Source organism: Dryas octopetala, chromosome 9, assembly GCF_963921425.1.
Source record: "Dryas octopetala chromosome 9, drDryOcto1.1, whole genome shotgun sequence".
NCBI lineage: Eukaryota > Viridiplantae > Streptophyta > Magnoliopsida > Rosales > Rosaceae > Dryas > Dryas octopetala.
Window position 1 is genome coordinate 3,535,958 of NC_141374.1, and position 12,573 is coordinate 3,548,530.

A 12,573-nucleotide genomic window follows, 5' to 3' on the forward strand; every position below is an offset into this window, starting at 1 on the left:
CAATCACAACCAATGGATGACGTCGATCTTGATTGCGACACTAATCCAGTTGAAGCTTCTCCTTCCCAAAATACATTCAAAAGGCCAATTGGAAAAAAAAAAAACATCCAAACAAGCACGCAAGAAGATGGCTCAAGATGACATCGCGAAACAACGCTCGAGCGAGATGTTAGGGACAATGTCCCAATAAACAACGAAGTTGGCGGACACATGTGAAGAGTATAATAAGATTGCAAAGTACTTCAAAGACATGAGAATAATGCAAATGGATATCTCTCACTTAGATGAATTTTCAAAGGCATTTTTTATGAGTAAAACACTTGAGATTGCGGCTCAATACGCATCGGGATCATCCGGATCAAACACATTTGGGTTCGAACTCAGACGCCTATTATCCTACGATGTACCCTGCCGATTCGTGGGAGTGATTATGTTTATTTTAATATTAGATTAGCTTTTATGGTAAAACCTCTTTTATGTTGTAGCTCCTTGATTATGTATGTGTGTTTTATTTTATGCAATGGATTATTGGACTCTTTAATTAATTAAAAGTGACTATAACTAAAGTACATAGATAGGTTTTTGGTTTTTTGGCCTTGCTCTTGAGTCCTTTGCCCGTGAATGCCATTTGCATCAATTCTTCTAGCCAGCTTTTTGGATGGCCAAGATTCCATGCAATGGATTTATGTAACTTATCATGCATGGAATCTCTTGGGTGTACAAATTTTCTATGCAAGATTCCCACGGGCCGGGTAATGTATGCTTGCTTGGTCCAATAATTATAATGCTAGCTTGCTCTATTCAATGGACACAAGACTAGTCCAATATAATATTTGATCATTATAATTGAACTCTCCATCATACTCTCCGCTCATAACCACACTTTCAATATTATCACTATCATTTCAACACCTCTCCTCTTCAACACCACACCTTTTCAACCCCCCGAGAATGAATCTTAACATTGTTCAAGATTGGGATGATGAGGAGTCACTAATCATGAATTTCATTGCAATGTATGTCAACCATGAGATACAAAACAAGACGAATGCCCAACCTCATCACGGTTCAGTTCCAGGAAAGCAATACATTGACTGTCGGGGGGGGGGGGGGGGGGCGCTGAAGATCTTCAGTTGGATTACTTTAGCCCTAATCCAACCTACATGCGAGACATGTTTCGGTGACGCTATATAATGTACCCGAAGTTGTTTAATCGCATCCAGGACGAAGTGAGTTCGTACAATGATTTCTTCATCCAAAGGCCCCATGCCGTCGGGCATAACGGGTTATCCAGGGAGCAAAAGACGAGTGCAGCCATGAATCAACTAACTTATGGCGTAGCCGTCGATTATCTGAATGATAAACTCAGAATGGGCGCATCCACGACATTAATGTGCTTAAGGAAATTATGTGAAGCTATCGTGGCCGTGTTTGGAGGACGCTACCTTCGTGCACCAACTACTACTGATCTTGAAAGGCTACTAAGAAAAGGGAAAAAGCGTGGCTTTCCGGGCATGATCGAGAGTATTGACTCCATGCATTGGGTTTGGAAGAACTGTCCACCATCATTTTGGAGGCTGTGGCATTGTATAACCTATGGATATGACATGCTTTCTTTGGTATTCCGAAAGCCAACAATGACTTGAACATGCTTGATGCTTCTCTTGTCTTTGAGGACCTGTACGTGGGGCCCCGAGTGTTAACTTTTTCGTCAATGGGAAACAATACTAGATGGCATACTATTTGGCAGATGGAATCTATATATCCAAAGTGGGCAACCTTTGTTCAATCCTTTAAGTAACTAGCTAATCCCAAGCACACATATTTTTTGACAATGCAAGCAAGTTATCAAAATGATGTTGAACACGCATTTGGGGTACGTACTACAAGCCCGTTTTGCTATTATTGCACAACCGGCCCGGTGTTGGAACCCACACGTCATGGAAACCATCATGAAGGCATGTATCATCATGCACAATATAATCGTTGAAGATGAGTATGAGTTTGATTCGTATGACGATGCCGAAGAAGAGGCATTTGCAGTTGTTCATCGTGTTATCCAACAATATGACCTCAGTGTTAACTTTTTCATCAATGGGAAATAATACTAGATGGCGTACTATTTGGCAGATCGAAACTATATATCCAAAGTGGGCAACCTTTGTTCAATCCTTTAAGTAACCGGCTAATCACAAGCACACATATTTTTCGACAATGCAAGCAAGTTATCGAAAGGATGTTGAACGCGTATTTGGGGTACGTACTGCAAGCCCGTTTTGCTATTATTGCACAACTGACCCAATGTTGGAACCCACACGTCATGGAAACCATCATAAAGGCATGTATCATCATGCACAATATAATCGTTGAAGATGAGTATGAGTTTGATTCGGATGACGATGCCGAAGAAGAGGCATTTGCAGTTGTTCATCGTATTGTCTAACAATATGATCGAATGCCTACGTCGGGAAAGCAGGGATCCAGTACCCCGTCTCTACTAGAAGTCAATCGTAGTGGAACAATAAGTAGTGCATACATGAGACGTTACAGGACCGTGAGAGATGATGGAAGACATTTCACACTTCGAAATGATCTTGTTGAGCATATGTGGGATCGCAAAGGGGATGATAGTTCGTAGATTTGAGCACCATGTTTAGCTCAATGTGTTGTATTGTTTTTCGTTCTATGTTGCAATGCTATGTTTTTAATTCTATGTTGTACTATATATGGTTTTTAAGTTTAAATTATAATGAGCCGTTTTTATTATATGAATTATGGTTTTTTATTAAATTTGGGTATTAATTAAAATTATTAAAAAATATTAAATATTGAGCTCATTTTAAAGATTTTATCAAGATAATTTCCATGGTATAATTTTTAAAATAAATAAACTTAAAAATTTTAATTTGTAAGAGAATATACGAAAATATTAAAAACATATAGTTATTGAGTTATGCTATTGACTTGAATCATTGCAAACAAAACAGCTGAAGTGAAGTCAATAATTGACAAAATTCAAAAATGCTGATCAATAAGCTTGTATTGACATACCAATTGACATTTTGCATTGCACATGCTCTAAATGTCCAAAAAACCCCTAAAATTTTCCCTCTTTCCCTATTATTTTTTAAAACTGGCTTCATTTTAGGGTCCAGTTTAGGTAAGCTTCTACCCCTTAATTGTCTGACAGAAATGCAAATTTGAAAACAAACGGTCTTTTCATGTTCCCCTTTCTATATTTGCGCCTGTACAGTCTTCAGTTCTTCACTCTTTACCCCTATAACAATAAGCGAGACTGTGAGAGAGCCAAAGAGCCAATGGCTGTTATTCAAGAGCAGAAACAGAGCTCCTCTTATCTACCTCCTAAGGTCTTCTCCTCTCTCTCTCTCTCTCTCTCTCTCTCTCTCTCTCTCTCTCTCTCTCAGGTATGTGTATGGATTTGCTTGTAAACTGAGTATGTGACTGTTTAATAATGGTTTGCAGATTAAGAAGGGGAGACCACCAAAGAACACAGAAAAGCTGTTCAGGAAAAAATCTTCATGCCTCAAACTGCTAACTGCAAACAATGTGAGAAACACTATGCTCTGTTTTTTTTTCTTTCTATTTTTATTGTGCTCTATTTATACTTATTCCATTAAAGTTTTGAAATTTATTAAATGTGCACAGAGAATGGTGTTAATGTGTTCTAGTTATAGAGGTTTGTAAAATGTGTTTTGACTTTTGACCAAATAATTTGGCATACTTTTGGCAGAACAATATACCTGTGGGGCACCTTAGACGATACAAAAAAAAAAAAAAAAATTAAAACTCATAATATAGAAAAAAATATAAAAATTTTGTTCATTACAATTACAATTGTTTGTCAGTTTTTATATTTTGAAACCGTTTCACAATGACCTCATTGTGAATAATATGAAAACACATGAGAGTTGAAAAATCTATTGACTTTTTTAGCAGTATTTAAGTAAAATAGTTGTTTCGACCAAAAAAAAAAAAAGTCAAATAGTTGAAGTCTTGAAGAGTTAAAACAGTATATATAATATAATATTATATTACATTGCATTTTATGCTTACTTTGTATTCTTCAGTAAATAACATTTTAAACAGGCATTCAAATACCCCCAATATATCCAAAGTACACAATACTTTTCTTCCAAAATGTTTTGGGGGGGGGAGGGGGGAACAAATGGGGACAATTGATCCCCCCATGAACCCATATTTCTTCCCCTAGGTGTAGATGGTTGATCCCATGATTCATTGTTGGTTCCTTAAAGCTTGGAGGCAAGGTATTTGTAGAAATGCATCAAAAAGGCTAATGTGAAGGGGAGGAGCAGTTGAGCATATCATATGTCTATCACATGTATGTCTGAGAGGAGACTATTTTTTTACTGACTCACCCATGATTCGTTGCAAATTTGCAATTCTTCTAATTGGTTCTAGCTTTTTCTCATAAGTTCCACATTTTCTCCTCTCCCAAACAGCCTCCTACCTCTTGATATGCTCGATGATGATTTAAATGCTTTAAGTGAGACTTAGGTGTTTCTTGTTCTTGGCATTTTCCAATGAATCTATTTTCTAAAAGCAGAGGTTGATTTTTTTTTTTTTGTTTAATCCTAATGAATCTTGAGTCTTTACAGTTTGTATATGAGCTGCTCATCCTTAAAGTAATAAAAACATAAAAGAGTACAGATTTTATATTTTGACCCCATAAGGAAATATTCTTGGATCCGCCACTGACTGCATGAACATTTCAGCAACCAAAGACTTCCTGCAAACAACAAGTTTTCGTTTGTGTTCATTGTCTGCAATTTTGATGACTGAAAAGGAAAAACCGAACTGTTTCTGAAAATGGCCTGCCCAAGACTTCAAACTATTTACAGTGAGTATAGGGTGCTGCTGTTTCCTTTCTCTATGTTTTGTTTCTACTATGGATGCCTTGGTGTGATTTCAAACCCAGTCTGGGTCAAATTTTTCATTGAACTTGAACTGGCCAACAATTTCTCATTTCTTAATTGTCTGTGGATGACTAGATGGATTTTTGAAATTTTTTTTTTTCAATATATTCAAATACTGAATTTAATAACACAATTGCAAATTCTTGGAATACAGGCAGTCAATGCTAATCCCATGAACTCTGAAAGGTCAGTAAGTATATTTTAATTACCTAATCTGTTGTTCCTCAATATTTTTTTTGCGATAGTAATACTGAAACCTCAATCTTTTAATAGTCATAAACGAAAGAGAGCCACAGTAGAAGACTTGTATGAAACTTCTGCAGCTCGGGTTTCTGCTCAGGAAAGAGCAAAGGAGGTTCAAGCGAACCTAGCACCCGGGTTCCCTTCTACACACAAAGTTATGCTCCCATCACATGTTACTGGAGGATTCTGGCTTGTAAGCCTCACCCTCTTCACAATTCTTCAATTTTATGAAGGCATAGACTAGTAGGATGACTTATATATATGCATTTAACTTTGGTTTGACAGGGTCTTCCTAAGAAATTCTGCCGTGACTATTTGCCAAAGAAAGATACAATGTTTGTTTTGGAAGATGAAAGTGGGGCAGAACATCAAACGAAATATCTTTGGGAAAAGGTGGGACTAAGTGGTGGATGGAGAGGGTTCTCAATTGCTCACAAGTTAGTGGAGGGAGATGTTGTAGTTTTCCATCTAGTCACTCCTTCCAAATTTAAGGTAACTCATTAAACCTTCTTGAAAATTTTGTGTTGATATTTTGTTTAATACTCTCAAAATTATTTGATTGCAAGTACTATTATGCTACATTTAGTTAGATCGGTGGATTGCCTTAAAAGATTGGCCATTGGTTTGCAAACTAAATCTTCTCAATGTAGAGTGTATATAGAAAAATAGATGCTATGAAGGTCGCCTTGATTTTGACCATAATGATGAATTGATGTGGATATTTAGCCTATGATTTGAAGGAAAAGGGTAGAATTAATTTGGTTGATGTGGATTTGTTGAGTTTGTCATATTTTTCTTAAATTTGGATGGGCCTATTTTTGAATGGAGATTTCGAAAAGGATAAGACTACATTGGTTGACTTTTAGATTTTTTGAGTTTTTCATACTTTTCTTAAATTTAGATGGGGTTTCTCTTCAAAGGAGATTTGAAGGTTCTTATGGTTCTTCTTGAATGGAGCCCTTGCATATATGTGGAATATTGAGCATAGATTATAGTTATTTTGCATTGAGATACTACTTCTGGATGCATATTCATGCCTTTGCTGCGTACTTGTTTAGGTGTATATTGTTAGAAAAAATGGTTCAGATGATCTGGATTGCGCACTAGGTCTTATCAGTTTAGATGCTTGCATCAAACAAAGGGATGCTGGTAAGTTGTTTCAAGATTCACCAAGTTCGGTTTTTTAAATGGCTTGACAGTAACAACTTTTACTCTCTTTGATCTCCATATGTGATTTCACCACGTTATTTTTCTAATTGAATCAAACAAATGATCCATGTAAATCATGCAGCTGACATTACTCCACTTGAAAGGGCAGAAAATGAGAATTTGGAACCTATTTCAGAGGACAGTCAAGAAAATATTCAAAAGAACAACGCAATAGCTTGTATTACAAAATCTGGTCCAATATCAGATCACTCTGAAAATGAAAGTGAAAGTCTTGGTTCTGATGTTATGGATGGAATTAGACTTTCAGAATCTGTTGTCATATTTGAAGAAGTGAGATGCATCGAGAACTTCAATGTTCTAGTCAATGGTTTAATCATAAATTCTGAGTTTTCAAAACACCTCCTGAACAAGTACTATGAGCTTTGCTGCAGTCAAAAGTTATTCCTTCATGACCGTCTTCTTGAGGGTCTGAACTGCAAACTTGCTGCTGGAGTAATTTCCGAGACAATCAACATTGCAGATGCCATTAGGTCCTGCAAGATCACTACCTCAGAATGTTATTTTTCCACTTGGGATAAGACTTTGAAAGCCTTTGAGGAGTTAGGCATGAATGTCGGCTTCCTGCGTACCAGGCTGGAACAGCTTGTAAGTCTTGCTTCCAAATCAAAAAGATGTAAAGCGGCTAGACTTGAAAGTGACCAAGCAGAAGAGGAGATGAGAGCCTTGGAGGCAAAGCTTTTGGAAGTAAAAGAGACCATGAATAGGCTTGACTCTGAGATTGAGACTATAAGTGAGAGTTCTGAGAGGCTTGAGCTCATGTTCCGAGAAGTGGCTAATGCCCCTTGGTGATGGCAAACTTCAATTCCTCTTTCTTCCTTTTTGGTATAGCTCAAGCTTTATAGTCCAAGAACTAGAAATGTGCAAAAGCTAAATGATGAAGAAACGTTTTATGTCGAGCATTCAGCTTTTTTTTTTTTTGTGGAGTTCCATGCGCATCAATTGGCAATCTTTTGTATAGGAGATATTGTACGACAGCAATGTAGTTTTCCTTTTGCTGAGTTTTTGGGTAAGTTAACAATAGAATTATGATCATTAGAGGGATCAGTTGCTACCAAGCAGGGAGGATTACTGTACCTTCTTGTTCTCTCTTTTGTAATTTCTAGTTCAAATATATTGGACAATATGATATAGAACCAATTGACCAAGCCTCTCTCTCTCTCTCTCTCTCTCTCTCTCTCTCTCTCTCTCTCTCTCTCTCTCTCTCCCTCTCTCTAATATTGTGTGAATATGGAAAACCCCAGAAGTAAGCGTCATTCTTATTCTCACTTGTCTTTGTCTTAATGAACTCATCCTTAGCAAACCATCTCTGTTTTGATTGACCTCCTACTACCTTTAATCCACGGTTAGGTGAAATTTAGATTGTTCAGTTATTTTAAAGGGCCCACCACAATAAAGGGCCCCCTAATTTAGACGAATGTTATATAGGCTTTGTTTATTATTTATTAAACTCTGAAATACACAGATAACTTATTGAGCATTTGTCTTATAGTCTGTGTCTCTAACTAGCATGTCAAAAAACTACGTACCAATACCCTACAAAAAGGAATAACATGGCACAACTTACACTAATAATTTGGTGTCGAACTAATTAGAAATAATAAAAGTAACCATAGAAGACAAAGAAAGAAAAAAAAAAAGTTGGGCTTTAATTAATCATTTTTTATGTTTTATATTTGACCCTAAGAAAGACAATTTTACCCTCCATTGTGAATTAGGATTTTTCTCTGTTTTTTATTTCGATGCATTGTTATGTTAATTCAATGCTTTCTTTGATATTGTTAGAGTTAGCAAAATTATGTTTTAGCTTTATATTCTTAACTTCAAACATATTGATTTTCTTTTTTATACTGTCATACTTTAAAAGAAATGTACAAATGTCTTATTACTTCTTAAAGTTTGTTTTTGCTTTCTAACTTAGTACTTATTAAGCAATTTTTTTTTTGGGTTTTTTTCATATTTAGTACCTGAACTTTGACCATTGTCTTAATGTGGTACCTAAACTTTTATTTGTCCCAATTGAGTACCTAAACTTTTATTTTGTGTTTAATAGGTACCAAAATGAGATTTCTGTTAAAATTATCAACAAAAGTTAGGGGCAATATAGTCACTTCAAAAAATTTATATTTTATTTTTAATTTTTAATTTTTTTTGTTTGTTGTGTGTTTTTTTTTTTTAATAATTTTAAACATAAAAAGAAAATAATTAAAATATACTTTGACTATATTGCCCCTAATTTTTATTGACAATTTTAACAAAAATTCATTTTGGTACCTATTAGACACAAAATAAAAGTTTAGGTACTCAATTGGGATAAATAAAAGTTTAGGTACCACATTAAGATAAGGGTCAAAGTTTAGGTACTAAATATGAAATAAATCCTTTTTTTTTTCTTCGTAAATGTTGTAGGCTCATTCCATTAACCTTCATACTAATGCATTTTATTGAAACTAAATTTTACAAATAGGCATCTAATATGTTGGAAAAAAAAAATTGTACAGTAATAAGGGCCTCATTTTTAAATTTCGCACAGGGCCCCGTAAATCTTAAGAACGGCCTTGCACCTTCCACATGGCCGGCACCCTTGTCTCCCCGTTGGATTACTAAAGCTTACAAATAGGCATCTAATATGTTGGAAAAAAAAAAAAAATTGTACACTAATAAGGACCTCATTTTTAAATTCCGCATAGGGCCCCGTAAATCTTAAGAACGGCCCTGCACCTTCCACATGGCCGGCACCCATGTCTCCCCGTTGGATTACTGTCGTTGGAAACGCTGGCAACTGGCTTTTCTTTGAGCATGAATGGGTTACCATCTCTGGTGGAATTCTTGATGGTCAAGGCACTGCTTTTTGGACTTGCAAGGCCTCGGGCGAGAGTTGCCCCAACGGAGCAACGGTATGTACTTTGTCAAATTACAAAATTATCCTCTATGTAGCCTAGGGACCTTTTAATTCACATATGCATGCCAAGTTATAAGAGGGTACACCACGGTCTTTTTGCAAGGAGTGTCTCCCTATTAAGTACCTTTCATTCATAAACAATATATTAATATGAATTCATCAGATGCTCGATCTGTTAGTTTTTTCTGTGTTATTAGTTTAAGCTAGTTTTCTTTTAATTCTAGTCATGCAATTTTTATCCAAGTGTATGAGGCAAAACATAAAATGAATTCGTAACACTTTTCAGGTGTAAATGAAATTATATAAATCCTTGAATTTATATTACGTAAACGTATGATTAGAATTAAAACTAGCAGAAAATGCAAATCCTATTAACATAATTTGCACTACTCAAACATTTCATTCATGCATTCAGTAAAAAGTCGGTGTTAAGAGGTAAAGATTAGTGGGCATTATATTGGTTAGATGGCTACTTTTCTTTGTAATAACTCTACTTTCTAAGTAACCAAACTAGTCGATCATACGCAGTAATGAAGAAATTAAGAGCTACCATTAATTAGTCTCATTGGTTACTTAAAGGTGAGGGGTCTATAAAGCCATAAACCATGCATGCATTAGTATACATTGTTGTATGCTGAATATTGAAATTCAAAATAAGAAAACAGGGCTGATATCGTTTGAGGTTTCATATCTTTTAGTTTGCTGCTCTAGTACTAAATTCCCACCATCTTTTGGTTTTAAATACATTACCTGAACCAATTAATGCTCTTTGATCTGCCCTAGATTAAAAATCCTTTTTAGCTTGAGATATTGGCTTTATTATTATTATTATTATTATTATTATTATTATTATTATTATTATTATTATTATTATTATTATTATTATTTGTACTTTTTGGTTTCAATTATAGAAAATTAGAATATACTCCTTTATCTTAAGTTTTTTTATTAAACCCTTAAACCCTTGTGACTTTTTCAATTTTGATTTCACTACAATTAATTTTTTCCACGTCATTAAATTATATATATTATAAATTATAATGACATGTCATCTTTTTGTATTTTTTTTCTTAATTTAAATTAGAGATAATTAGACTTAGATCCTTTAGAAAAACAGTTTTTAGATGAAGATCGGGGGGTATTTTAAAATTTATAAGAAAATCTTTTTAATTCATAATAAACTCCTTTTAATTTATAAGAAAATAATTTTAATTCATAATAAAGTCATTTTCCGATTTGAAGGGTATTTACCCCTATTTGAAGGGTATTTCCCTTCCTAGGGTGTAGAGTGGGCTTTGTAAAGGCTGCATGTTAGGTTTTAACTCTGAGATTTTTGGCGGAGCCCAAAATCTTGGAGTTAAAACCTAACATAAAACCGTCAAAGAAGAAAAATAAAATAATTTAATTAAAAACCCTAAATCACTACCGGTCTTAGTCTAAGAAAGACTCATAAAATGAACTGAACTCTAAGTCTCTCTTTAAATTATGTACTTATTTCCTTATTTATCTCTTATAATATTGTAAATGAGAATTTTATTGGGAATAGGTATCTAAGGAAAGAATTTTATTGGAATAAAATTATCTTCATACTCCTTTTTTTTTTTCTTTTTAAATTTGGGTGACTTCAAGTAGTTTGCCTCACCGTTTTTTTTTTTTTTTTTCTATGTTTATGTGGTGGTGGCTCTTATTTCAATATGAATTCGGTCTATGAAGGTAAGTTATTTTTTATTACAAAATTTATAAATTTCATATATGATTTGGATTTAGGGGTTAGGGTTTAAAGTTTAGGGTTTAGAATTTAGGATTTAGGGTATATAATGACTTATGGAGGTTGCATGTTAGGCTTTAACTTTGAAATTTTGGACGGACTTCTAATCTTTTCTCCTTAGGGTCTTTCAATGAAAACCTCTCTTCTTGTTCTATCAGCAAAAAACTACTTTGCAAAATAACACAAGAACACAAAAGTTGAACATTCGAGTATCTATGTATTTCCCTAGGTGCTCACCACTAAACTCACAAGCTATGACACTTTGTTTAGTTTATCAACTACATTTTTTTTTAATTCCATTAATTGGACACGTAATGTGATAATGATGTATTCATTAATAGTTAACATGCATCAACTACATAATAGGAAATGCTGGGTCAGTTGCAAATTACGTAATACTATACTCCATACTTATCAGACGTATCCTATAATTACATAAACAATAATGTTATTTGTACGCACTTATTTGACCATATTAGCTGACCACTTTATGTGGCAGCAAATGTGATTATGCCATGTCAATTAATAAGATGAGTTTACATGAATTGTATGTTTTAATTATTTGCATATATGCTCATGCTATTAATTACATGGAGAGGTTTGGTTATGCTAATATCTTATATATGTACCAATTTTATTGTTATTTCACATATAACTTTTTCTTTTTTAACATTTTCAGAATTTAGCTAAGAGAATCACATGTTTGTTGAGCATAACAAATGTCATATAATATCTGCATCTTCATGACTTCCCTCTTCGAGCGACATCGTTCTTCTTATGGGCTTATGTAAGTACACAAAGAAGTTAGCAACGCACGAGTTTTGCAATCTGGTGACTATTTATAAGCATTTAATTTTTGTAATGTAGAAAGATAATTTAATTACCTTTCTCAATTATTTAATTACAATTTCATTCATGTTACATTTACAAGGATGATTCGATATTATACGACTTTATGGACACGTTTTAAACACAAAGGTCGGTAGTCCACATAATGCAAGCATAGAGAGGTAAAACTTGTGAGATGACAATTCTCGATCTTAGCTAAAATGATACTTTTGTGAGATTTAAGTTCACCTGTCAGATGATGATGGCAACTTGGAGAAGAAGGAAGATAAATACGATCAAGTACCTCATATTGTTACCCTAAAAAATCATGGCAAGAGATCGCCGAGATCTTTGATATGACTGTGTGCTCGAATTCGTTAGTACGAACGATGGATGCTTGAGTGATTGGATGAACAGAAAAATAATGAACTTTAATATAAAAGGTGTGGATGATTTGATTATCACGAAATCTGGTAACAATAGTAGTTTTAACAATAAATCTCTTAATAAGCAAATATGAAAATTGATTGTTGAAACCTCTGAAAAAATCAATACTAAGGAAGAGAAAACCCTAGCAGAGCTCAAAACAAGAACAAAAAATTGAGAGCTTAATTGAGAACTTGAAGATCTTGAGAATTCTGGGAACTGAT

At 34.3% G+C, this 12,573-nt stretch overlaps 2 protein-coding genes across 3 annotated transcripts; both read left to right on the forward strand.

Moving 5' to 3' along the window:
- The first annotated feature begins 1,193 nt into the window (after positions 1–1,193).
- On the forward strand, positions 1,194–1,646 carry LOC147273204 (uncharacterized). The gene has a single exon (XM_086228175.1). It carries the CDS (start codon positions 1,194–1,196, stop codon positions 1,644–1,646), a length of 453 nt encoding a protein of 150 aa, XP_086084301.1.
- A 1,668-nt stretch (positions 1,647–3,314) lies between these two features.
- LOC147273205 (B3 domain-containing protein Os01g0234100-like) lies at positions 3,315–7,432 on the forward strand. Of its 2 annotated transcripts, XM_086228087.1 has the most exons (8): positions 3,315–3,368; positions 3,508–3,567; positions 5,110–5,141; positions 5,229–5,391; positions 5,484–5,690; positions 6,257–6,371; positions 6,583–7,132; positions 7,166–7,432. In XM_086228087.1, the coding sequence occupies exons 1-8, from the start codon at positions 3,318–3,320 to the stop codon at positions 7,215–7,217; spliced, it is 1,230 nt and encodes a 409-aa protein (XP_086084213.1). In that variant the 5' UTR covers positions 3,315–3,317; the 3' UTR covers positions 7,218–7,432. The 2 variants fall into 2 exon arrangements, with proteins under 2 accessions (XP_086084213.1, XP_086084212.1); XM_086228086.1 differs by having other exon boundaries at positions 3,318–3,368; positions 3,484–3,586; positions 5,114–5,141; positions 6,257–6,347; positions 6,490–7,432.
- The last annotated feature ends 5,141 nt before the right edge of the window (positions 7,433–12,573 follow it).